At 47.9% G+C, this 25,347-nt stretch overlaps 2 protein-coding genes and 2 long non-coding RNA genes across 8 annotated transcripts in view; 2 read left to right on the forward strand and 2 right to left on the reverse strand.

The window, feature by feature from the left end:
* Positions 1-231: 231 nt before the first annotated feature.
* NIPAL3 (NIPA like domain containing 3) lies at positions 232-9,748 on the forward strand. Its single transcript, XM_068172905.1, has 12 exons — positions 232-369; positions 1,224-1,593; positions 3,204-3,272; positions 3,360-3,531; positions 3,627-3,686; positions 4,222-4,367; positions 4,993-5,089; positions 6,116-6,251; positions 6,801-6,889; positions 7,582-7,645; positions 8,503-8,597; positions 9,063-9,748. Exons 2-12 carry the CDS (start codon positions 1,495-1,497, stop codon positions 9,260-9,262), a joined length of 1,227 nt encoding a protein of 408 aa, XP_068029006.1. The 5' UTR covers positions 232-369; positions 1,224-1,494; the 3' UTR covers positions 9,263-9,748.
* LOC137462488 (uncharacterized) overlaps positions 6,380-25,347 on the reverse strand; it is a 338,602-nt gene continuing 319,634 nt past the window's right edge. Inside the window, exons 2-3 of one of the 2 annotated variants that reach the window (XR_010993703.1) lie at positions 14,121-14,751; positions 6,380-6,907 (exon numbers count right to left, since the gene is read on the reverse strand). This is a non-coding gene — a long non-coding RNA (uncharacterized lncRNA). Of the gene's footprint in view, positions 6,908-10,650; positions 14,752-25,347 lie in introns of those variants that run through there. The other variant, XR_010993702.1, reaches the window with a different exon arrangement.
* Positions 16,675-18,297, reverse strand: LOC137462419 (uncharacterized). Its single transcript, XR_010993690.1, has 2 exons — positions 18,035-18,297; positions 16,675-16,773 (listed from the first exon to the last, which is right to left on the reverse strand). It is a non-coding gene; the product is annotated as an uncharacterized lncRNA (long non-coding RNA).
* Positions 18,373-22,980, forward strand: RCAN3 (RCAN family member 3). Of its 4 annotated transcripts, none has more exons than XM_068172737.1 (4): positions 18,373-18,567; positions 19,049-19,243; positions 19,716-19,881; positions 20,947-22,980. In XM_068172737.1, the coding sequence occupies exons 1-4, from the start codon at positions 18,373-18,375 to the stop codon at positions 21,153-21,155; spliced, it is 765 nt and encodes a 254-aa protein (XP_068028838.1). In that variant the 3' UTR covers positions 21,156-22,980. The 4 variants fall into 4 exon arrangements, with proteins under 4 accessions (XP_068028838.1, XP_068028839.1, XP_068028840.1 ...); XM_068172738.1 differs by having other exon boundaries at positions 19,070-19,244; positions 19,711-19,881; XM_068172739.1 differs by having other exon boundaries at positions 19,070-19,243.

Genomic DNA, 25,347 nt, shown 5'->3' on the forward strand with positions numbered 1-25,347 from the left:
CTGCTGCTCGCGCCACGGGGAGGGCGGGAGGGTGGAACGGGTGCCACCGGGGGAAGGCGCGGGGCCGCGGCTGTCCCTGCAGCTCTGAGCCGGGGAGCGCCCCGGAGCTGCGGGCGGGGACCGCCTCGTCCCGCCCTAACCGAGCGGCGGAACACGACTTCTTCCGCCCGGCCCCTCAGAGCCCTGCTCCCATAGGCTGGGCCAGACCCCGCCTCCGCGCGGCAGCCAATCCTCGCCCCCAGCTTGGCGCCGGCCTTTGATTGACAGCGCTAGGGACCAATCGGATGCGCCGGGCAGGAAGCGGCCGCGGCGCTCGACCGGGAGCCGGAGTTGGAGGCCGGGGCCGCGCTGGGGTCGGCGGCGGGGCCGGTGAGTGGCGGGGCCGCCCCGAGGGGCAGGGGAGGGACAGCTGCGGGGCCCGAGCACCGGAGGGTTTGGTGGGAACACCCCGTGTCCCGGCGCGGGGGTGTCTGGGCGCTCTGCGCTGCCCGGGCAGGGTCGCTGACGGTGGGAGCGGGACTCGGTGCCCCGTCCCCTCACAGATGCGTGGCTTTGCCCCTCCATGGCTGTTGTGCCCCCACGCCGGGGCTGCCCGGGGGAGGCGTGGGCCGGGTGCCGCAGGCGGTGGCTCGGGCCGGGGATGCTCAGCCTGCGCCATCCCGGCCGGGCCGAGCGGGCCTGGGACGGCCGCAGCCTGCCGGATCCGCTCAGGGCAGGGCGGATGCTGCTGCTCCCCGAGCTCTCCGGCGGTGCGAGGAGCGGTGTGGTGCTCTCCAGACGCCTCCGGGGAGCCGGGGCTCTGGGGAATGCAGGCTGCGGGCTGGGCTGAGCTCTGCTGGCGGGAGCAGCGCTGCCGTGGCCAGCACGTGGGGATGGGCTGACCACGAGCGCTGGTCCCGAGCGAGCTGCAGCTCCGGGGAGGAGGGACGCGGAAAGCAGAGCTTGGAGGACTTGAGAGCCTTTGTGATGCTGTTAAATGCCAGCTGAGTGTGTCACCCCTGGGGCCCAGCCAGCTCACAAGAGCTTGTAAAGCAAAGCCTCTGTGAGTTTCTGACCAAGGCTTTCTAAGAACACATTTAAAATCTGCTTTTCTTCTTTTATGTGCAGCTCTGCGTTCGATTCCAGGGGCGTTTCTGTAGCCTATCCTTCACTGCAGGTTTTGGACCGCTGATTTTTCTGATCTAATTCTTTGGGTTTTATTTCTTTTTTTTTTTTCCCTTTAGAGTCATCTTGAAGGAACATAACCCTGCTGCTTCACTGACTGGCTGGAAACAGTGGCTCGTCTACCCCCCTCCGTGCCTGTGGTGGCCACCCTGAGCCAGGGCAGGGGAAGGGAAGCCACAGGGCTCGTTTGTGCTTCCCTGAACTTGCCCAAGGGAACAGGATGGATGGCAGGGAGCGGTACCAAACGTTGGTTCCAGCAGGGTCCAAGTCTCTTCTTTAAAGAGAACTTCCAGCATCAAGAAAACTGAAAAGCAAAGAAAAAATCCCAAAATGGAAGGAGGAAACAGCCCCAGTCTGCAGCTCCAGCAGCTCCCGTTGGCCACAGCAGCAGTTTCTGTGCAGCCTCACACAGATTCCTTCTCCTACAAGGTCAGCTTCCCACCCCAGCGGGGAGGTTTCCATCCCCAGAAGCCCCTGATTACTGGGATGAGCTGATAATGATGCTGCTTCGGGGTTGTTTTCTGCAGAAAGGGCTCTGTCTTTGAATTCAGCCATTCCTGGGGTGTCATGTCCTGTGCTTAGTGAGAGAGACACAGATAAATGGTGTGTCTGCAGAGCAGAGGGGCTGGAGGAAGGCGTGGCAGTGGAGGGTGTGGGGGTGTTTGGGTGCAGTGATTCCCACAGGTGCCTTTTCAGCCTAAGCCACGCAGCAGTAACAGAGTAGAGGTTCTGCTTTGCTCTGTGTGTTCAGGTGTTTGAATTTCACGGGCTGAGCCCACAGCAGAGGCTGCAGCTGCCTGGGACGTGGAGCTGTAATTCCTCCTTGTTCTCCAGCTGGGAGCAGATAAATTCCCTCTGAATCCCTGGTTCTGAAGATGCTCAGAAAATCTCAGCAAAAAGGGGTTCTTATTTTCCTTTGAGATCACGGTCCTGGGCCCCTGTGGGAGTTGACCTTGTGGCTTGTCACAGCCCAGAGAGCTCTGCACTGTGGTCACACAGGGACATCCTCCTGCCACCTTCTCTCTCTGTCCTGGGAACCTCTCAGGTGGTTTTGAGCGAAGCTGTTTGGGTGAATCTTTTCTTTTTTATGTGCGTGTGTGTATTCTGATGAAGATGTTTTTGTTCTGCTGCTAAGAATTTGAAATCTGGAAGTTCTTCTGTATATGAGAAAATCAAGATTAGTCCATTTATTCCTATTCACATCTGAATGTGAGCTGGGTTATCCCAAATCAATCCAAGTAAGGACTGGGCTGAGGGAACAGTGCTAATGACACTTAATGAGATTTAGGCAGTTTTGGGAGCACACAAATGTTCAGTGGCCTCAGGCTCTTCAGTCCTCCTCTGCATCTCCTTTGTGACTCAGCCTGCTTTACATCCTTTCTTTATTTCAAATTCCATCTTTGGAGCGTGAGAATTGTTGCTGAGCTTTGAATGCCCCTGCAGAAGAGGTTGGGATCTGTCAGCAGTCTACTGTGACTTTGGAAATAACTGGTTTATACAAAAAGCAGATTCAAATCTGTGATAATTGGGCTGCCTCATCACACGGGCTGAATCAGTGACTGAACCAGAAGCTGTCACAAGTGGAGAAGAGCAAAATAGTTGGGAAGCAAAGGTTCCTGGTCCATTCTCTGTCAAATTCCAGGGCAATAAAATCCTCATAAATGTGTTTTTCAGAGGGAAGAATGAGTGATGGTGTGGGGCTTTTTTATCCTTATCTTCCTCCTTTCTGAGAAACTGCAAACTAATTGAAGTCTCTTGGAGAAAGTGGCTGTTGAGTCTTATCTTCCACCTGAGGTCGCAGGTCTGGAGCACAGCCAGAGCACTTATCTGAGCCGCCCCAGATCAGCAGGAAGGGAGGAAGATAAACAGTTTTTATTGACAGCTGGGTGTTGGACCAGATGACCTTTAAAGGTCCCTTCCAACCCAGGCTGTTCCACGATTCAGGAATGGTTTAAAAGTCTGCTCTCCTCCAGAGTGTGCAAACCCCTCTGGGTTCCTTGGCCAAATTTAATAATTGTGTGTTCCCTTTGCTTTTGCAGGAGAACTTGATTGGGGCACTTCTGGCTATTTTTGGACATCTTGTCAGCAGCATTGCCCTCAACCTCCAGGTGAGTGCCCTGAAGCAAATACTCCTCCTGCATTGAAATAAACACTCAATCATGACAAAGCTGCTTTATTTCTGTTTTCTTGCCTAGAAATACAGCCACATCAGGCTGGCAGGCTCCAAAGACCCCCGGGCCTACTTCAGAACCAAGACCTGGTGGAGTGGATTCTTGCTGCTGGTGCTGGGAGAACTGGGAGTGTTCTCCTCCTATGCCTTTGCTCCTCTCTCACTGATTGTGCCCCTCAGTGCAGTGTCTGTTGTGGGTAAGGAGGAAGGAGCCTGAGTGTGTTCCAGTGGGAGATTCCTGACTCCAGAATTCACTGTTTCTTTCTCCTTTCCTTTTTTTTTTCTTTCATAGCTAGTGCAATCATAGGAATTATATTTATTAAAGAAAAATGGAAGCCCAAGGAATTTTTGAGTAAGTTCCAGTTTCATTTCATTTTTCCTCTGTGTTTACAATTCATCACACACAGCATGGGCCCTCAGGAATTATAATTACAGGGATGGCAAGGTCTCATTAGCACCTCTTGGATGAAATGTGTCGTGTCATCCACTGTTTATTACAAATATTGTACTCTTTCCTGGCTTGTGCCAAATCCCCTGAACCTCACAGAATTTAGAAACAGGCTGGAGCTGCAGCACAGGGACCAGGGAATGCATTCTGTGGACATGGAGGTGTTTGCAGAAGTGGGGAAAGAGCTGTGGGCAGTGCCAGGCAGGATCACAGATCTTGTAGCTTTATTTATTTAGCAGATGCCACCTGGTACCAACTTTGTCTCGGCTCCCACACCCTCTGTGCCCCTGGTGGCTGCAAGATTTTGGAGTTGGGGCAGGAAGGGCACCCAGAGGAACATCCACGATGTCAGTGATGGTCCTGTGGGATTAATTAATTAATTCCATGTATCCCCCTCCCTCATTAACCCTGTCCTCTCCTGTTCCTGTGCCTGCCCAAGGGCGCTACGTGCTGTCCTTTGTAGGCTGTGGCCTGGCAGTTGTTGGCACTTACCTGCTGGTGACATTTGGACCCAACAGCCACGAGAAGATGACAGCAGAAAACATCACCAGGCATTTAGTGAGCTGGCCATTCCTGCTCTACATGGTGAGAGGCTGTGGAGGGTGGGGGGTTTTCTCCTGGGGGCAGTTTCGTTTCCAGCATTATTTTTCCTTCAGGTTGCTACCAGCGTTCCCTGTGTTCACTCGTTAACCTGGGACAGCTTTTCCAGGTGTCAGACACATGCACAGCTCCTTTTGTTTCTCTGAATTCTGTAGGATTAAATGTCTTTGACTAAAAATTTACTGGTGCCTGAATCTGGGCTTTTTCTGCACTGACTTTCTCTGGACCCACGAATCTCTTACTGAAAATCCCATGAAATTTGTGTTTTAATGAAGATAATCTTGGCCATTGCCCCAGGGATCACTTGTGGAAGCTCACTGCCGGAAGCAGACAGAGATCTCTCCTGTGAAAATTCAGTCAGGACTATTTGATCAGCTGCTTTACCACAAATCCTACATCAAAAGTGCCCCATGTTTCCTGTTCTGCAAGAATCTGCTGAGTATCTCCTCTAACTGGAATCTGAGATGATGCTGAATTTGGCCTATAATTGTGTGGGATCCCCATTTCCCTTTGATTTGCTCCATTCTAGTGTTTGATTGGCTCAGAATCTCATTTACTGCCAACCCTGTGTGCTCTATCTCTCTAATATTCTCATTTCTCTCTTTTGTAGCTTGTGGAGATCATTGTTTTCTGTCTGCTCCTGTATTTTTACAAGGAGAGAAATGCAAACTACATTGTCATTATTCTCCTGCTGGTGGCTTTGCTGGGTAAGTTGATATGGACTTGTAAGATCCTTGAACAGTAAATTGAGGCATGCAGGGGATTATATTGATTTAATTAATGCCATGAAATGCAGTAATTTCCTCCAGAAATGTTCCTGAAGCTGATGTTTAGGATCTTTGCAAATGACCTTTGAACATTTAAGGCTTACGTCCCATCAGACAAATGATCTGCCAAGCACAGAAAGTGCAGGTTATTTATTAGTGTTCTTAATTTTAATCTGGGCACACAAAGGGTGGCATTCAGTGTGTAAGGAGGGCTGAGCCACTGGGTGAAAGATAGGATTTGGCCTACAAGGATTGTCTTAGCTCTGTTAAGATGTGCTGTGTGCTTAAAGAAATGAGGAATTCTCTGCCACCCCAGCTTGTCCCTGATGATTCTGATATCCCACAGTGGGATCCTGCAGTGACTTTGGATTTACACATTTAATATTTTTTTAATAGAAACTGTAATCAATTAAACTTTTAAAAGGATGACTAATAGCAAGTCTGCCATGCTGAAATCTGTGGCACAGCCCTCAACTTTTGCTGTTTATTCACCTTCAGTTGCTGCAGTGTCTTTTCTTTTACTCTTTTTGGGTTTTTTGAACTGTTTGGGGCTGGATTTCAGTGGTGCCTCAGAGGCTCCATGAATTACAAAGCAACTGCCCTAATTCTGAATGGCCCAACTTTCAAGAAAGGAAAAGTTCTTCCCGATTCTTGTTTTGGAGACTTCTTTGCCTTTATTAACCAAACCAAATGAAAAATTGTATCCTCCCATCCTGTAATTGCCCAACACTCTTTAAACTCTGACACCACCAGTAAATGCTGCCAGTTCTGTAGATGGAGAAGGGTTCAGTGGTTTATTGGAGGTTGCTGTGGTGGCTTTGTGGGGAAGCTATCAGGCAGAGCTGGTGGCAGACAGGCAGTTTGCACGCCTTGTCTGGCCTGGCAGGAGGAGGGGCAGGCCTTTGGGGGTGCTGGGGTGGTTTGCAGCCTCCTGCAGCTGCCCCAGCTGAGTGTGCTGACCCCCAGGTTCCATGACCGTGGTGACAGTGAAGGCTGTGGCTGGGATGATGCTGGTGTCCATCCAGGGCACCCTGCAGCTGGACTCCCCCATCTTCTACATCATGTTGGTGTGCATGATTGCCACAGCCGTCTACCAGGCCACGTAAGGACTCCTCTCTTTCTCTGGAACTGTGTGGGCTGTGGGTCAGGAGCTGTTTGGTACCGTGCCAAAATACCTATTAAAATGTAGGAGAATTACCCATTCTTACCTGGGGGCCTTTGCTTTTCCACAGAGTGACACTGCCAGGTGGTTTTAATGCCACCATTCAAGTATTTGCTAAACAATTTTAGGACTGAAATGGTGGCCAGTCAAATGCAGTGTCTGCACAGGCTGAATTCAAAGTGCAGGATCAGTGCTGTTGATAACGTTTTTTCCCCTTTGTACTTGCAATAACATAAAAAGCTGGTAGCAGCAGGGATAAAAGGCTTCTCAAAATATGAGGGACACTCTGGCCCTGAGGCTGGGGCAGTAATTTCAGTGCAGCCACAAACCTCCTTCTTCTGTCCTTTCTATTCACTCCCAGGCTTGCTGCTGCTGTTCAGTGAGAAAAAAAAGAATGAATTTCCTTAAATTTATGCATCACTTCTGAAAGGTTTTTCCAAAAAAAGGATCCTTCCCAATCAGCCCCTGTTGCCTGTGATTGTGTTGCAGGTTTTTAGCTCAAGCCTCCCAGCTCTATGACTCAGCTCAGATCTCCAGCACTGGCTACATCCTGTCCACCACAGCAGCAATCTCAGCAGGTAACTGCACAAACCTTTCTAAAAAAAGGGCAAAAGATTTTGGGAAATAATCCTGAAGAAGGTGAATACTCAGCAATATGATGACTTCTGGTTTTTTATCATCTCTCATCTGCACTGGCTTTGTTTGGTTTTTTGTTTTTTTTTTTCCTTTTTAAAAATGTGAATTATCCCATTAGACTGTGTTAAAATTTTCTGTTCAGTGCTGTCATTTTGTTTAAAGTGCAGGGGAATTTATGTTTGAGACTGTTCCTCGTTCAGTATGTGTTCGTAAATGTGCAGGTAAAATGTTTCGTTGTTATTTTTTACTTTATTTTCTTTACATTAAAAATGTAAAGAGCAGGAGGCAGAACGTGTGTCCTGCTGCCACCCAGGACACTTCTAGAGGTTGGAGCTGTTTCTTCTTTTTTAGGGTCAAGAGTTTGCATCTTTTTGTAGTTAAATCCAATTTGTTTCATCATTCCAAAATAGTCCCTCTTGTTTTTGCTGCACAGGTTCAATTATATCTCTGTTAGTGACACCAGCAGAACTATTTTGGTAGTGAAACTTGAAAAGATTTGTCAATAATTTGTGTTAAAATAGAAATCAGGACACCTATTTTCAGATCATTAAATAAACAAAGGTGCTGGCTATAAAATAGGAATCCTGGCTGAAGGTGGAATTGGGAAGATGTAATGAATCATTTCCTTTTCAAGGAGCAACTTTTTACCTGGACTTCATGGGTGAAGATGTTCTCCATATTTGTATGTTTGCACTGGGGTAAGTGCTCCGGGTTTCCTTTCCAGGTTGCTTCATGTGACTCAAATTTTAAAAATCTGTCAGAGCAGAGAGTGGCCCTTAGAGCTCAGTGCTGTGTCGGGAAAAAAATCGTGTAACCCTTAGTAATGCACAATTACACAACAATTAATCACTAAATCCTGGGGGATCAGCTGGGGTGCTGAGCATATGGCCTGGTTTTCAAGCTGCCTGCTCATGAATCTGGAAGAATTGTAAAATAACCCAAGGAGACCCTCTCTGGGAACCTTATTTCAGATTTTGCACCTTCCCTGAACTGTGTCTGACTTCTGGAGTTTTTAGAGCATGGAGAAGGCACAATGCAGATCTGATCAGTAAAACATTTCCTGTGTAACTGAATGTTTTGGTGTAATTAGCTCACCATAATCAGGGGACATTCTCAAATGGCTTTTAGATAAGTACAGGGAAAAAAATCCCCAGATTGGGAGATCATTGTTCTGAACTGCACTTTGCTCTGTGACAATCCAGATCCATGGTTGTTGGTGTGTTTACAGGGAGCCTTGCAAAGGTCAGGCTGCTAAATCCTGGAATTCCATCAAAGCAAAACCAAATGTTGCTGTGCTTCCTCTCCCCTGCATTTAGTCAAGGTTAATTAATTAATGAACATGAAAGCTTTTCCCTGTGTTTGATAGAGAAAAGGTGAAGTTGTGCTGGTTGCTGGGGGTGATCCACTGCTGCTCAAGGGGGCTCAGCTTGGACAGTGCCCTGGAATTCTGGCTTTGCAGTGCTTGAACTGCAGCTCTGAATTCTGTAGGGAGCAACAGGGAATATTCTGTGCTCTCCCTTGCCAGGCATCTCAGTGATCCTTTTTCCTCCCTCAGGTGTCTCATAGCATTCCTGGGAGTCTTCCTGATCACGAGGAATAGGAAGAAGCCTGTCCCCTTTGAGCCCTACATCTCAATGGATGCCATGCCAGGTAACCAAAGTCCAGGGCTTCATCGCCCTGTTGAAGAGCTGGGCTGCCCAGGGAGGGCTCAGCCTTTGGCTCTGCTCAGGACTGGGTGATCAGGCAGTTGTTATCTGGGAATATGAACTGGTTTGAGCCTGTGCTTGGGACTGGGCTCGGTCCTGCAGGAAGAACTGATTTTTGGGGATGGCTCAGGAGTGAGGTAGAGGAACAGAAGTTTCCTTTGGGAAGCACAGCTAAGCTCTCTGGTGAGCTGTAAGAAAGATCTGCAGCACTTGATGGAGAAAAGAGAGCCATCCCTCATTCACTGGGAGCTTATTTCTCCATCAGCCGCTCCAGTGCTGAGCACAAACCCATCCTGTCTTTGATTTAACACCCGAGGAGCTACGAGCCTCAGGGACTGCTCATTTCCTGGCTGAACAGAGAGCAGGAAAATTGCACTTTTGTCCCTAATCTGTGCCTCTGCTCCTGCAGGCATGCAGAACATGCACGACAAAGGGATTGCAGTGCAGCCTGACCTCAAAGCCTCTTTCTCCTATGGCGCCCTGGAGAACAATGACAGCATGCCAGAAATCTACACTCCAGCCACGCTGCCCATCGTGCAGGAGCAGCACGGATCCAAGGGGGTCTCTGCCCCTCCCTACAGGGTGCTGGAGCACAGCAAGAAGGAGTGAGTGACCTTCAAGGACTGATGGGAGTCGTCAGGAGTTTGACCTTTATTTATTTACCTGTTCAAATAGAAGCAAGCATAAAGCTGAGCTTGAGAAGAGTTTCAAGCTTGTCTCGAGATGAACTTTCCAGGCTGATTATTAAAATAAACAACTTTTTCTTGTTGGGAAGTTGAAAGCACTTGGTGGGAAGCAGATCCCAGTTCTGCATGGAATTCTGCTGGCTGTGAGTGTGGAATGATGGACTGTGAGTGCAGCACTGTGAAACTGATGAGACAGGAGATGCTGTGGAAGTGACTGTGCAGTTTTCAGCCCTGCTGGGAGTGGTTTTATCTCCAGACAAGTTTTCAGGAGCTGCTCACAGAGAGAGGACAGGATTTAATCTTTCATTTACAGGGACTGTGACAGATTTCCAGGAAGGCTCTAAATCCTGGTGTGACCATGGAGCTCCCCTGACACGGCAGTAAATGGAATTGTTTTGAAGCACCGACACTGGAACTTGCAGTGTCTTTAGAGCAGCAGAACTGGTGAGAGTGAACACTTTATCCCTTCAAACCACGAATTTTGGGCACTTCTGTTCTGGTGTTGAACATAAGCACTGAGGATGGGGGTTGTTTTTAGAGCACCACTGGATTATATGGCTTAGAACAAAGATGATTTGCCAGTTTTCTGATTTCATAGCAGGAGCTTCAAGTTGGATTAAATGGTGCAGAGGGAATGATATAAAGGATGAGGACAAGGAGAAATGAGAATGATGTGACTGTATCTGGTGGGGAATTTATGTGATTTTGGACAAAATCTGAATTCTTTTTCATGTTTCTTTATTTTCTTTCTGATTGAGGCAGGGTTTCCACCTTTATTGGTCCCAACTACTTAAAGGTGTTGCAGTTCCTTAGTTCAAAAGCTCAGTTTAGGTGATGTAAGCTGGGGTCTCCCCCTTTTTATTTTCTTTTAAAAAAAGGAAAAACAATACTTATCTACTATTGTGGGTGACCTAAGGAGAGAGGTTGCACAGGCCAGCACTCATTGAGGCCTGTGAGGATAATTGAGCTTTGTGTACTTTGATATTTATCTTTCCAGCTTCCAGGAGATGGCCAGGAGCTGATACTGAGGGAGAATGGGGAACTGTCAATTGAGGAGGAGAAAGCACAACATTCACTGGTTATCCTGGCACTTTGATAGCACTGGCTGCTCTAAAATTGGGGTTTTTTGCTGGGAAACTGAATTTTTAGTCACTCAGTGTGGTTTGGGCTGTCTGCACAGTGGAGTCTCCAGGACCCTGGGACTTTATTTGAAAGGACTAGTGCTCATGTTGTGTGTATTTTCAAGTGATTCCCCCAATATCCGGGAGTTTGGGATTATCTTTGATTGGGAACAGTATCTTTCTGCATTTATTTATTTTTATTTGTTAAATTGACTCATGGCCAGTTTCTGTTCCCACTGCCAGAAATTCCCAACAACTCCCCTGACCTGTACATGATTATTCTAGGTTCTTGTTGTAAATGACAACAGAACTGTTCCTTTGCATTTGTTTGCTTTGCCAGCTCTGCAGACTTACTCAATCTGGGCATACTTTGGATTGCTTTGGCATTTTTGTGCAGCTTAGAAAAAATAACCTTCCCCCTGCACAGGGCACAGGGGAGGAGTGCCCTGGGGCTGTGTCCAGGTTTCTTCTTCACCAGCTGGGCACAATTCAGATCTTATCAGTGGCATCCCCTGCACTGGAGCTTAGGAAACCTCAAGAAATAACAGCTTTTCTTTCACCCTCAATACTTTGTGATTAAGCAAGATAAGGATGTTAATGGGCTCCTGCTGCCAGAGCATTCTTCTTGCTGGGATGCAGTGACACTGATTTACTGCCTTTGGATGTGGTCATCGATTGTTGGTGAATTTATGGGCAGCTTTTGTTCATTAACAATGCAAAATGAAGCAGTGCAGGGAGGCTGAATGGGAAGGGCACAGGAATGCTGCCTTTCCTTATCTCTTCCCATTTAATCAGCCTGTTCTGACCTACTGGTTCTGCAGCCACAGAACACAGAGTCTGAAAACAAGCTGTGCTACACCACACACTCGTTCCATGGCAATACTCTGTGGTTAATTAGGTGGTATAAAATAGTTCATCAGAAGGGCCTAAGCAGCTTTGGCTGCTGACAGCCAGATCGGGATGGTCCTGTGTGTGACAGTGCACTGGTCCCAGTTCTCAGCAGGGTTTAAACCCAGCAGGTGACTGGGGCACAGGCATGGCAGCCGTAACTCCTGGTTTGGGTTTTCCTCCTCAGCACAGGCCCTGAGAGATGGACAGAGCTGCTCTGAGGTGGCTGTGCTTCCCTTGCAGGCTGCTCTCTGGCCTGTTCAGGGGTGGTTTTGCTGTAAACTCCGCAATTCTCCTGAGCCCAGTTCCTGACCTTGCTCTCTCAGGTGTCAGCCCTTCTCTGAGTGAAACTGCCCCCAGCCACGAGCTGAGCTTTTGTGTTATTGTGTGGGTTTGGCCCTTTCTTTGCAAAGATTCTAAAGGCAAGTCTTGCTCCAAAGCTTTACATAACCATGTTTTATTTACACAGTCTCTGTGTGCTCAAATAATTCTACTTAATAATGACAGTTCCCTTTACCTGCAGCCACAAGGAAATCTTCCTTTGTTTGCTTCTGGAAACTTCCCTGCCAAAGGCCTCCACTGGAGGTGGTGTCTGTTTCTGCAGCACATAAATCACAATATTTTTGATCATTGTGCCACAGCAGTGGAGCCTGGGGTGTTCCTTGTCCATGGGCCTCAGCTCCATGACTGATGTAGGGGTAGGACTGAGGGACTGCACCTCACTCCTGGTTTGCTCCTGCTGTTCAACACTGGAATCTTAAAATGGGGTTGGTTTTGTTTGGGCTTTTTTTTTTTTTTTTTTAATCCATGTTCTTCTTTCTTGCTTGTTCTCCCAATCTTCCAAAAGATGTTATTTTCTGCTCTTTAGCCTAAGAAAAGTCATGAGCAGGGCCCAGAGAAACCAAGTATCTTGTTTAAACTTGACTGAAGGACTTCTGTGCTCTTTCTGGCACTTTCAGGAGTGAATTAAACTCCTCACCTCCCTTCTAGTCCAGAGAAGCTGAAACAGGAGGGGTTTTGCACATTCACACTGAGCTTTTCACAGAGTATTTGTTAGTCTGAGGTGACAGTGGCCATGCCTGGGACTGCAGCAAATATTTACAGCTGAGCAGCACAGGAAGGTTTAAAGGAGAGGAGCCCTGTGCCACATTCCAGGGTGAACAGTTATTTTAGTGTTGTACAGCACGCTCTGATCTGTGAATGTCAACCCTGCAGGGCTCATGCAGGACCCTGCACGAGGCACGGCACCCCCAGGTCCCAAATGGAAGGGATTTCTCAGCACCAGGAGCTGCTCCAGCACCTTGGTGAAGGAGCAGCTCCTTGGGTTCATCCCTGCCTTCTTTACCCAGAGTGAACTGACATTTCTGGCCTCCACCCTGTGTGGCTTCTCAATGCACCAGAGCACTTAAAACATCCTCAGTGTGTATTTTATGTGTAACTTAACTCTGTGGAGCACAGCTGGATGTATAAAATGATCTGCCTACGACGTTCTCCTGTTCACCTTAAAATGTGTAAATAAATCAAGCTTTACACTCTTGCACTATAAAGGACAACTGCTTCATTTTTCACAGGCAATGTTGCATGTCTGTTTAATTCTATTTGTCTTTCAGGTGAGACAAATGAAACCAAACTTTGAATAAAAGATGGTGGTAAAATGAAACTTTGAATAAAAGATTGTGGTAAAACCTATGGAATTCTGGCTTGCTCCATGCTCCTGGTAGAGCTTTAATTGACCAAAAATGTCTTGGCAGAAGTTGACAGGATTTAGGTGACTAAAGTGTATATTGAAAAGAGGTCTCTGTCTGTTTTTAACAGGATACTTTGTAAATGAAATGCAGATTGTTACAGCATTACTAATGCTCCCAGTTTCACAGGATTCTCCACATATTTGGGGTCAGCTGTAGGAATTGTGCAATTTACTTTTACAACTTCCTTTTACAGGGCTTTGAAAAACATATTTAGCGTTTACTATTTTAAAGAGCTTGAAATTGTGATCCAAAGAAAGGGGTGGGGACACAACCCAAAATCATCGTGTGTTTGGTGGCCTGACTAGTGATGTTTTTTACTGAAACTGAGCTTCTCTGACACATCTGAGCCCCCTGAGAATAGCTGGGAATGCAGCTGTGGCAGGTGTCATCCCTCAGGCACAGGCCACCGTGTCTGGGACACAGGACTGCAGTAAGAGATACAGAAAAGTGGCAATTCAGCTTAATCGACTGCTTGCCAGCCTAATTAACAATCACCAGATGGGTTTACAGTCCATGGGGAGAAGCAGAGCATAACCCTCAGGATACTTTTAATTAAGTGTATCTCTTGGGGCCCTAACCACAAAGGGAGAAAAGACAACCCAAGGGCAGCCTTGGTGTTAGAGCTGCGCTTCACTGAATCCTCGCATTCCCTAATCCCCAGAATTTCCGATAAAAGTGGTAGTAATTTGTTAACATCCACCATTCAAGGGTTTGTGGGTTATATTTCAAGTGCTCTAAGTGCTGATACAAAGATGTGCCATTGATGTCAGGAGTGTTACAGGAGTGCTACAAACGAGGTGTTATTGCAAGAGACAGATTATTTTAAGTGGACACAAATGTTGCAGTTAGTGGTATTAAAGCAGAATCTATTGTTGGCCAGGGAGGAAAATGTGGTACTGAATCGATAAAGCAGGAGATTGCAGCAAGGGAGGGCTGAGGATGGAGAATAACCTGTTACCACCTGAATTTGCACCGCATCTCAATTGCAGAATGCCTTTACCTGGACAGGGGAGACTGATCTTACCTTCCTAAAGTGACATCTGCTGGGCTGTTTTCTTACGGGGGAAAGGTGGACAAATCCCCTGGTAGAGAAGCCCAGCTCAGCATCTCTGTCTGTTTCTGAAATTTAAAAGAAAATATTTCAGCCACAGGAATTTCAGTACTTCTATCACCAACCCACGCTGTCTTCTCTATTTCCAAGTGAGGACGAAGCTGTTGAACTCAATATTAGTGTCAGTGAAATTCAATAGTTTTGTGTGGGTTTTTTGTGAAAAACCAAAGACAGGATGTTGGTTTGTGCTTTCTTGATAGAGATAAATGTGCACAGGCACTGATGTATCACCCAACTCAGATGATGGCTGTCTGAAACCATCTCATGGCTGGATTAAGCTGTGATTTACTCTGAGGAGGACACAAACTGTCACCGTTCCCAGCTGGCAGCTGTCCGAGGCTGATGGCAGAGCTATCCCGATTCATGCCAAGGGACGAATCAAAGAATTCCGGAATGGTTGGAGGTGGAAGGGACCTCAAAGCCCATGCAGTGCCACCCTGCCATGGCAGGGACACCTCTCACTGTGCCAGGTGCTCCCAGCCCCGTCCAGCCTGGCCTTGGGCACTGCCAGGGACCCAGGGGCAGCCACAGCTGCTCTGGGCAGCTCCTTCCTCGTCCGGAAGCTGCGCCGAGGGCGATTTGAGCATTTTAAAAGAAATTCTCGTCGCTCTGAGCTCAGCCATTCCCAGAGGGACCCCGGACAGCCGCTCCTCGGGGCCCGGCGGGCGGTGTGCTCCCGCCGCCTCTCCAGGGCCGGCTCAGTGCCTTACAAACGGCTTCCCAAGTGTCCCCGGAGCGCTTTTGGGGCGCCTGAAACGCCCCGGGGAGGCGGCGGCGGCGGGGCCGGAGCCGCGCGGCCCCTCAGGGGAGCCGACCCCTCCCGCCTCTCGTCCCGCCCGCTCCGTCTCCCTTCCCCCGATCCCTCCCTCCCTCTCTCCTCCCCTCCTTTCCCTCTCTCCATCCGGGTCACCGACCCCCCCCCCCCACACACACATCTCAGCTCCCGGCGTGCGGGGACGCGCGCGCACGCGCGTTCCCGCCGCCGCCGCCCCGCCCCGGGACCCGCGGGCGCCGCGCGCTCCCGGTGCCTCTCGCGCTCCCGGTGCGCTCCCGGTGCGCTCCCGCCGCCCCGCACGGACACCGCGCGCTCCCGGTGCCTCTCCCGCTCCCGGTGCGCTCCCGCCGCCCCGCACGGACACCGCGCGCTCCCGGTGCGCTCCCGCCGCCCCGCACGGACACCGCGCGCTCCCGGTGCCTCTCGCGCTCCCGGTGCGCTCCCGGTGCCTCTCGCGCTCCCGGTGCGCTCCCGCCGCCCCGCACGGACACCGCGCGTCCCCGGCGCCCCTCAGGCAGAGCCGTCCGCAGGTGAGCTGAGCCGCGGCCGCGCCGGAGCCGCCCCCGGGCCGGGCCGGGCCGTGGGTGCGGAAGTTGTTTTCATCCTCTCTCAGGGCGGAGGTCGAGCGTTTGCGGGTTTGAATTAAAGAATATTCGCAGCCAAGGCTCCGGCCCCCGCGCCGGGTTTGTCTCGCCGCGGTCAGCCAGGGCAGCTCCGTGGGGTCTGCGGGATCAGCCCCAGGGTTTGGAATCGTGGTTTGGGTGGGAAGGCTTAAAGCCCATCCAGTGCCAGGGCAGGGACACCTTCCGCTGTCCCAGGCTGCTCCAAGCCCTGTCCAGCCTGGTCTTGGGCACTGCCAGGGATCCAGGGGCAGCCACAGCTGCTCTGGGCATCCCCACCCTCCCAGGGAAGGATTTGTTCCTGTGCGCTCCCTGTCAGAGCAGATCTGAGCGGTCCTGTGGAAATTGCCACGCCGTTCCCAGCCCTTTCATTCCTTGAGCGGTGGATGTGACTGTGAATGAGCTGCTGCTCCAGAGGACGCCAAGGAAAACTCCCCGGTGCTGCCTGTGCCGGTGAAGAGCTACAGCTCCCCATGGCAGGAGCTGCTTTGCTTTCATTTCAAATGATTTTTAGCCTTCTGTGAAGTTGGGGAGTTTGTTTATAAGCATTTCCCTGTCAGCTGGTGTTTGAATGATAAGCAGGTGTTAATGCTCGGAGAAAGGACTTAGTGAAAGGTCTGATCCCAGTGGCTTTAGTTCTTGGGATCCTTTAAATTGTGTTGTTTAATCTGAAATCTATGAGGGAGTAAGTGATAATCCAGTAGTTTGCTAATAAGTATTGCAATGGCATTGCTTACAATTCTATTGCTGTTAATGCTATGATAAGAATAAGCTGATTGTAATAAATAACTTAGATTTGCATACCTCCATTCATATCAATTTAAAATAGGAATCTCTCACCTTTCCAAGGAGGTAAGTGAAGAAATTCCTCTTTTTCCTGAAGCAGAGCAGTTTGGCTGTTGTACTGATAATCACATTCCTGTACCTGTCAAGTCTGGAGTGTCCGTCTTCTGATTGTGATGCTTTCTAATAATTGCACAGTAAATAGTTCTAGCCAATTTGTTCAAATAACACTTTTCACAGGGCTGTTACTCACTGTGCTTCTTAATTAATATTCATACCTGCGTCTCACCTGTCTCATCCTGATGTCGGGGGCTGTTGGAGATTTTTGCCTTGCTCAGTCATCAGGTGTTTTGAACTGATTTGAGTGAAGTAATGAAAAATCAGTTATCTGAGAAAAGAAATAGAATTAACCATGAAGTTTATGATTAAAAACAACAGAACTGTGATGAAATCTTAATTTAAAAAAGAAAGAAATGCAAAATAACTGCAGTAGCTTCTTTAGCCCAGTGCTGCCTGCAGAAGCACTGTGTGCTGGGCTGTCACACCTGGGTTTGGTTTAATGTCACTGCTGCCCTGACTTTGTTTTGCAGTGAGACTCAGCCTCAACTTGACCAAATCTCCAGTTGCTCTGTGTGTTCCTCACTCTGTGTTTGATTCACCATTCATCCAAGTATTTGGGTTTACTTTCCAAACTCTCCTTTTCTTTTTTTCTGCCAGTATTGCTCTCTCCTTGTTGGAGGCCTCCCCGTCCTTTGGGCTGTCAGAAAAGCAGGTGCTGGGAGCAGTGTTTGTGGGTTGGGTGCTTTGATCCCTCGGGAATGTGGGATCAAAACCAGGCCAAGGCTGGAATGTTGCTCTCAGTCCACCAGAGCTTGGCTGGATGTGGGTGTCCGTCCCGGTGCCGTTTGGATGAGCCCAGATCTCCTGAGAGCCAGATGGTGCCTTTTGTTTTCACCATGCTGGCGCATTTTTGTTCCTTTTCTCTTCCCTCCTTGCATGAATCAGCAAGCACAAGAACTGAGGTTTCCACCAGCTGCCTGTTCTCCCAAATCTCCATCCTTCCTGCCATGCTGGGCAGCAGAATTGAGATCCCCAGGTGTGTGCATGGGTTTGGGATGGTGTGTCACTGTCATTAACCCAGTTAATCCCCCCTCATTAGGCAAATATTCAAGTGAGATCATTGCCAATGAAATATCACATATTTACTACCTTCTTTTAGTGTTGTGTCACAAATGATCACTCTTTCCAAACCCAGGTCTGACGCAGGTACCTGTTTTTCTCTCAACACACAGCAGTGTGCTAACCTCAGGAGTTTTGCAGGGATGGGTGGTAGAAGGTCTACTCCAGTAAAATCTTCTCTATTGTATAAAAAATACTCTCCCTGATGTTTTTTATTTAGTCTCTTGCTTCTTTGTAGTTTTTTTGTCTTCCTTGATGTGGCCACTCCTGTCTGTAAGTACTCCTACCTATGGGAAAGGTGTAGGAAAAGGACATTTCCTTACATCAGGCGATTTTAGATTTTGGAGAGATGATTTAACTTTGTCCACGTGCTCTCATTGATGAAATAAAGTTATTTTTTCAGATACCAGAGGACTGCTCTGATTACCCAGAAAATGGTTTTAATTATTAAACAAGAAATTGTTGCTCACTGTAAAGTGTGTCATGGAGAAAAGCTTCTAGAACAGTGCTGTCATTTTGGATTCCTGTCAGAGCAAAGGAAGGAGAAATTGCAGTTTCTTGACAGGGTGGCTTTATCTTCCTTTTGATGGAGCAGCAGAGTCCTCCCTCCATCCTCAGCAGGGGGACGTGGTGCTGCTGATTCGTGGGGGACAGAACAAATTCCGTGTTGATTCCTGTTCTTCTTTGTGAAATTATTTGCCTTAACAGTGGGGGCAGGAAGCTGTGGTATCCTCACATCTGGTTCTGGGTTTTTGGCTGGCAGGGCCCTGCTGGAAGCTGGCACCTGAGGAGCTGCTGGGGGGGAAGGATGCTCAGGGATTCCATGAAGTCCTGGAGCGACAGCCAGTCAGACCTGTACAGCAGCGACCAGGAGGAGGAGGAGCAGATGATTTTTGGAGAAAATGAAGAGGATTTGGAAGAGATGATGGATTTCAGTGACTTGCCTACCTCACTCTTTGCTTGCAGTGTTCACGAGGCTGTGTTCGAGGTACAGGAGGAGAAGGTAAGGGGGAAGGAGTGTGAGGTGTTCTCAGTGTTCCATTGAACATTTTTGTGTCATACACTGGATACACAGTGTATTAATGCACATTATAATTGAGGGGAAAAAATCTGTAAATGAGGTCTCTTGTGGATCAGAGCGCTGGTAAATTAATTGAATTTCATAACTGAAAATTATTAATTGGATTTCAGAACCGTGAAATCGATTTTCATGGCAGTGCAGTGCAGCTGCAGCACTGAGCAGCTCTCACTAGGTGGCACTTGGTGTGTTCAGAGTTTTTGGGCTCATTCACATCGGTTTGCTCTTGGGATTCAGATGTAACCAGTGAGACAAAGCTGTGCTGCCCTGAGTGTGGATTTACAAGCAGGGAGGGAGGTGTGGAATGTGCAGGTTGAGGTGATTCAGGAAATGGATGGGATTTAGGAGAGGAGAGTAAAGGAAAATACCTTTTCACGGAGTGAGAATGTTCATTTTGCACCTAGAGAATGTTTGTGCTTCTCTCCAGGAAAGGTTTGAAGCACTTTTCACAGTCTATGATGAGCAGGTGACATTCCAGATGTTCAAGAGCTTCAGGAGGGTGAGGATAAACTTCAGCAACCCCGAGGCAGCAGCACGAGCTCGGATAGAGCTGCACGAGACCGAGTTCAGCGGGAAGAAGCTGAAGCTCTACTTTGCACAGGTACAGTGGCACACAGAGACCTTGTACCTCTGTCCTTGTTCCTTTATTCCTGCTTTGCCCAGGAGTTTAATTTGGGGGAAATATCTGAGATCACCTCATTGTTCTACACTGAGCTGTGTCAAAATTTTAGGGCACAGTTTTGGTTTTCGTCTTGAGCTGAGATTGGCTGGGACAGTCTCTGTGCAGTGACCAAACCAGACACACAGAGGGGCTGAAACAAAATAAGTGGGTCCCAAATTCTCTTTCTAAGAAATGCTTTGTCCCTGTTGCATTGGCACAGGTCCCACACCAGCCCCTGCACAGGTTCTGAGCTGTAGCAGATCCCTGAGGTGTTGTAGAAAGAGCTGAACCCGTTTTGTTTTTTAAAGCTAGGCTGAATTAAGTGCAGGGCATGGATGTGCATTAGTGGGGAAATAAATCAAATAAAAGGGAATTCATATTTGTGCTCTCTCTCTCCTGGCTTTGACTGCAGGTGTCCAGTGAAATTGGGGACAAGTCCTACCTCCTTCCTCCACAACCTGTGAAACAGTTCCTGATTTCCCCCCCTGCCTCTCCCCCAGTGGGGTGGAAACAGAGTGAAGATGCAACTCCTCTGATCAATTATGACCTGCTCTGTGCTGTCTCCAAGCTGGGGCCAGGTAGGGACATTCACCTGCTTTTGTTTGGTACTTCCCTTCAAAAGTGGTTATTGAGGGAGTTTTTCTACTTGTCCTTTCCTGTGAGAAGAAACTGAGTCTCTTTTATGTGATGCTTCTTACTTGAATGAAATGATCCATCACTTTCTTTACTTAATTATTGAATTGACTGAAAGTGTAGCACAGAACTGGACTTTGAGGGAGTGGCTCCATCACACCCATATACTGAATTTTGTCAGAGCCTCAGGATTAAGGAACAAACAATCAGAGAAATGAGAAGTTCAGTCTCTTGCAGACGAGCAGCTCTAACTATTAAGGAGTCCGGATGCCAATATGGACTTTTTGGGTTTAATCATCAACTTCTTTCTAAGCCTTCCTGGGAAATGTGGTGTTTGCTTTCTGTGAAAAGCAGGAAATGGGGAGGCTTGATGTGCTCAAATGCTGTTGTAGCTTTTAATTTGCAAATGTCACAGAAATATACAGCACAAATGATGTCACGTATAAATGTGTTTGCTGCTTGTGTTCTTATGTCTTCCTGGGAGTTTTTTACATCCCTCCCCTCCTCTAAATGTCAATTAAAAGACTGATTGTATTCAAAGTGTGCTGTAACTGCTACAGGGACTGTTTAAGGCATTTCAGAGGTTTGGTGAAGAGTGGAGGTTGAGCACATTAAAGATGGGATGGGAATTAATGATTATTTGGTTGTGCTGTTGAAGTTACTAAGGGGTTTTTCAGCTAAATGCTTTTCCTTGGGGGTGTTTTTAACCTTCCTCTTGCTGGCTGCTCTCAGGGGAGAAGTACGAGCTGCACGCTGTACGAGTTTTTTACATCCCTCCCCTCCTCTAAATGTCAATTAAAAGACTGATTGTATTCAAAGTGTGCTGTAACTGCTACAGGGACTGTTTAAGGCATTTCAGAGGTTTGGTGAAGAGTGGAGGTTGAGCACATTAAAGATGGGATGGGAATTAATGATTATTTGGTTGTGCTGTTGAAGTTACTAAGGGGTTTTTCAGCTAAATGCTTTTCCTTGGGGGTGTTTTTAACCTTCCTCTTGCTGGCTGCTCTCAGGGGAGAAGTACGAGCTGCACGCAGGGACAGACTCCACCCCCAGCGTGGTTGTGCACGTGTGTGAGAGTGAGACGGAGGAGGAGGAGGAGATCAAGAACCCCAAACAGAAGATCCTGCAGACGCGGCGCCCAGACCCGCCCCCCACCATCCTGAGTGACTCCAAAGCCTTCGAGTGTGCCCTGGAGGTGGGGGGGACAATGCCCTGTTAGAGCTGAGCTGCTCCACGTGGTACCAACTCCAGGCACCCGGCGAGTCCATGTGTTGCTGTCTGTGCTGCTGCTAGAGGTCACAACAGATCTGACTTGTAGTTGTCTCTCATGTTCAAGATTTTGGATGCCAATGCTCTGAAAAGCACTTTAATTTTAGGGACTAGTACCCCCCGAGTGTAGCAAATCCACCTGACTTGAAATAGTGGCAGTTAGGGAGACTGGCTGTGTTTTGTTTTTTTAAGATGTTGCCCTTTGCTTTCTGTTGTACAGTGTGATGTTCCAAGTGCTAAAATAATCTCTTCCTGTCACGAGTGGGTTCCAGCAAGTTCCTTGTACAGCAGTTAAAAGCTGATCTGTCCAACAGCTTCCAGTTAATCTAGTGTTAAACACAATTGAAATGCACTCTATGCTCAGATTCCTTGCCAGCTGAGGTGAGGGTTAACCTTTGCTTTTCTCAGAAATACCAGCTGCGTGTTTGTAGTTTGACATGAGGCACAAATACACTGAGGAGCTGAATTCAGGAGGGGTTGGTGACTGTAGGAGGAGAACACCAGGTCTGTCACCAACACTCCTGCTCTGGTGTCTGTGGTGGTGCACTGACCCCTAATTAGGAGCTAATGACAGTGCTGTAGAGTGAAATATGGATCCAGCTGTTGAGTGTGTTGTGTCTGATCCTCTCTGACAATTTGGGGATGTTTATTCCTCTCCGGTCCTTGGGACAGCCTCCACCTCTGAATAAATCCAGTGACTGTTAGGTCCTGGCAGGAGCTAAAACATCCAAGGGTTAATTGTTAACTTCTTCAGTCTGTTTTGTATTTTCAAAGACAATCAGTTGCCTGGCTTAGCCAGATTTTATGCAGTTTCAACCCTTGTTTGCTGTTTTTCATGAAGACTTTTTCTGTGTGGCCTCCTGTGTGTCTGACAGAGCATCTGCTGCTTCTGAGACCAGGATGCATCTTCTAGAATACAGATCTTTGATACTGTGATCTTGTGTTAAGTGTTTTAGTAGGAGGAAAATATGCCTTGGTATAACAACACCTGCTCCTGTGCTTTTATGCTATTTTATAGCCAAACTTTTTTAGTCTAGACAGATTCTTCTTTTTTTTCTATTTAAAAAGATAAAATGATTTGTGAACAAACCAGGCTGCTGATGTTCCTGTGTAGAAATCATTCTGAAATTCAGATCTTTCAGGTTAATTTCAGTGTGTTTCAGTTGTACCTGATTTGCTTCTTGAACTTCCGGAAGTGTTTTCACTTGACTGACAGCAGGGGGAAAAGTAATGGGCAGGGATTCTCATGGATGTGGAGGTTTTCAACTCCGTGTTGTGCCCGCTCAGGATCCCTCCTGCCACCTGCTTCAAAGTGGGATCCTGCAGGCAGGTCCTTGCTCCAGAGACAGGAATAGGACAGAGTAAAAAGGTCGGGAAATGGGGTTTGTCCATCTATCACAGGTGTGATATTTATGTATCTCTCCAGGTACTGAAATCACTCCAAGCCCAGCTTCACTGTCTCACTGTTCCGTGGAATTAAAACAAAGGTAAAAAAACCCACAAAAACCTGTGTTATCCAGCAGGCTTATGGATTTTTGAAATTCCAGAAGTCTGGGTTGGATTCTCTGTGGTGTTTCTATTTTTTAAATTATTTCATTTCTACCCCAGTGTAGAAGTTGCTGTAAGTAGGAGTAAGTGGAAAACCTTCAGAAACTATTTTATAAGGAGAATCAAGTGTGATGTTGTTGATGTATAAATGTGTAAAACGTGGAACAACATTCCAGCACTTTCCATTGTGTAAAGACACTTCAAATAAAACAATGCAGTGCCATTCACACTTGGGATTTGGGCTGTGTTCCATGCAGGACAAGGTGCATATTGAGATCTGTGATGGTGGCGTCTGCTTGAATGCTCTCATGGGCAGACGGGATGGGGACTCCGTGTGCCTCGGAGCTGGGGCGGCAGGGAGCCACGGGAGGGATTTGGGATCCTTGCAGGGACCACTCTGCGTGGGAAGGAGGAGCCAAACAGAGGCTTTGATCAATATCAGAAGTGATGCTGCTCCACTCCATGGTGACAAAAACTCTACTCAGGGGAGACAGCCTGCCTTGGCAAATGAAGCTGGAGTTTGCTTTATTCCCTCCATGCCATGACTCAGTACCCCCCACCAGAACCTGTTTCTTCTAATCACTGACCTGCTGGTAAGGACTATTTTTAGCAGCAAGCTTGCACAGAGGCACCAACTCAGCCCTTTCTGAGCTTGCACTTTGTATAAATAAATACCCCAAATTCCTTTAAAATGTTCTCCTTGAGCAGCAGCTGAAACATGTGGTGTTTCTTTGTGTTCTGGACTAATGGGAGTACTTTGGTTTTATAACAGCTGAGAACCTGTGATTGCAGCTCCTCATTCTGCCTTGCCACAGAACTGCTTCCCCTGGACAGACCCTGTGCATAAAATTCCAGTTGCTTCATTTATTCCCTGAAAGGTTTAATTTCCACTTTTGTCTGGGTTTGGATTTGGTTTGGATACTTTTGAGCCCAGAATAGAAGGCTGGTTTGTGAATCTTACTGGGTTTTGTTTATTTGCTCCACTCTCAGTGTAAAACTCACTAGGAGAGATTGCTGGTGTGGAAAGAGACCCCAGCCAAGCTTCATCCCCTTGGAGAAAATGCAGAGCAAGATAAAAGACTTCTCCTCCTGCAGGTACTGACCCTGAGATGTGAGTGAGTGTGACACAACTGTCCCTGCCATCACTCACAGCTCCAGGGAGGGTCACAGGGTCTGATTGCTCCATAAAACAAGAGCAGGGCCTAAAAAGTAGAAAACACTGTGTTTTGGATGTCACCTAATGTGTTAAAATCCTGCTCTGAACCAGGCTCTGTACTGCAACTTTGGCATGCTCAGGCTTGTAGAGGGAATGTTTGATTCCCCTGGTGAAGGGAACATATTCCAACCATCATCAGCATCGGGGTGAGGCAGTGGGAAAGACATTCTGGCAGTCTGGTTTGCTCTTACATAAAACATAAAAATAACCAATTCCTGTCCTCTGTGGCTCTGTGCTGGGATCACAGGCACAGGAGCAGGGATTGGGAGGGCAGCCAGGCTGAGCTGTGCCCTCCTGCTGGGACAGGTCACCTCAGCTCCCTTCATCCCTCCCAGGGGGGGTCTGGTAATTATTTGTGAGGCTGTGGGTGCATGGAGGGCCTGATTTCACAATACAGTTCCATACTCAATGAATTTTTAGTTGGTCTTGATATCTGCTGTGATACCTGTTCCCTCTTTGTTCTCACTGAGACATTCCAGGCTCTGCTGTGCCCTGCCAGGTGCAGGCAAACTGCAGATTAACCAGCAGAGCTGGGAGCTGAGCTGCTGTTCCAGGAGGAATCCAAACCTGCTCCATGGTAAATTCAGTGAGACTCCACACCTTGTAAGGCTGTGTCACTTCCTAGGGGTTGGTAATGCTGTAGTAAGCCTGGAGTTAATCCAGAGTTATGTTTTGTCCTTTGATGTCAATTGACTTCATTAGGATTTTTATGGAGCATCCCAGAATCTCCTTTGGTCTTCCATTAATGGGATAAGCTCAGGGTTGGTGCCTGCAAATTGGGTCACTGATGTTTACAGCAGAGGTTTATAGTAACAGTGTATAAACATTTACTTATACATTATACAAATGTATTTATGCATTTAACAGTGTATAAACCTGGTGTGTGGCTCTTGCTCATAGTGAAGGGCTACAAATTTAGGACCTGGTGAGGGACAAACCCTTGGGAAAGTCCCACCCTCCCTCTCTGCTCTCACGGAGGCTTTGGGAATTTATTTGCTTTCACTTGGGCTGCCCGACAGTCACAGGGGCTGCTGCCTCCCTTCCTGTACTACTTAAATTGAGTTATTAACTATTTTTATTAACTTACATTCATACCTCTTCCCAGTTATGGTTGCTGACTGTTGAAAGAAGCCTCTTCTGCTCTCCAGAGATACAGACCAGGGAAGGTTTGTGGCTGGAAAACCACTCCTGTTCCCAGGAGAGCCTCGTGCTCCTGCTTGTTTATGCAGGATGGGACAGTCATTGTAAGGAAATCAATCAAGTGAAATGTATTCCCTTGGAAAGATGATTGGTGAGTAATCCCTGCTGGGATTTCAGTCTCTGGTTTTCAGGAGCTGCACAGGTTTCAGTGGAATTGAGGTGGAAGTGACTAATGTGG

The sequence above is a fragment of the Anomalospiza imberbis genome, chromosome 25 (assembly GCF_031753505.1).
Source record: "Anomalospiza imberbis isolate Cuckoo-Finch-1a 21T00152 chromosome 25, ASM3175350v1, whole genome shotgun sequence".
Lineage (NCBI taxonomy): Eukaryota > Metazoa > Chordata > Aves > Passeriformes > Viduidae > Anomalospiza > Anomalospiza imberbis.

What these genes read in the sequence shown, in the direction of transcription:
- NIPAL3 (XM_068172905.1), top strand. Translation starts at nt 1,495, where the DNA reads ATGGAAGGAGGAAACAGCCCCAGTCTGCAGCTCCAGCAGCTCCCGTTG. An exon ending in CACAGCAGCAATCTCAGCAG is followed by an intron (nt 6,890 to 7,581) that starts GTAACTGCACAA and finishes TTCCTTTTCAAG; the next exon opens with GAGCAACTTTTTACCTGGAC. An exon ending in ATTTGTATGTTTGCACTGGG is followed by an intron (nt 7,646 to 8,502) that starts GTAAGTGCTCCG and finishes TTCCTCCCTCAG; the next exon opens with GTGTCTCATAGCATTCCTGG.
- RCAN3 (XM_068172737.1), top strand. Translation starts at nt 18,373, where the DNA reads ATGCTCAGGGATTCCATGAAGTCCTGGAGCGACAGCCAGTCAGACCTG. An exon ending in TCGAGGTACAGGAGGAGAAG is followed by an intron (nt 18,568 to 19,048) that starts GTAAGGGGGAAG and finishes TTGCACCTAGAG; the next exon opens with AATGTTTGTGCTTCTCTCCA. An exon ending in TGAAGCTCTACTTTGCACAG is followed by an intron (nt 19,244 to 19,715) that starts GTACAGTGGCAC and finishes CTTTGACTGCAG; the next exon opens with GTGTCCAGTGAAATTGGGGA.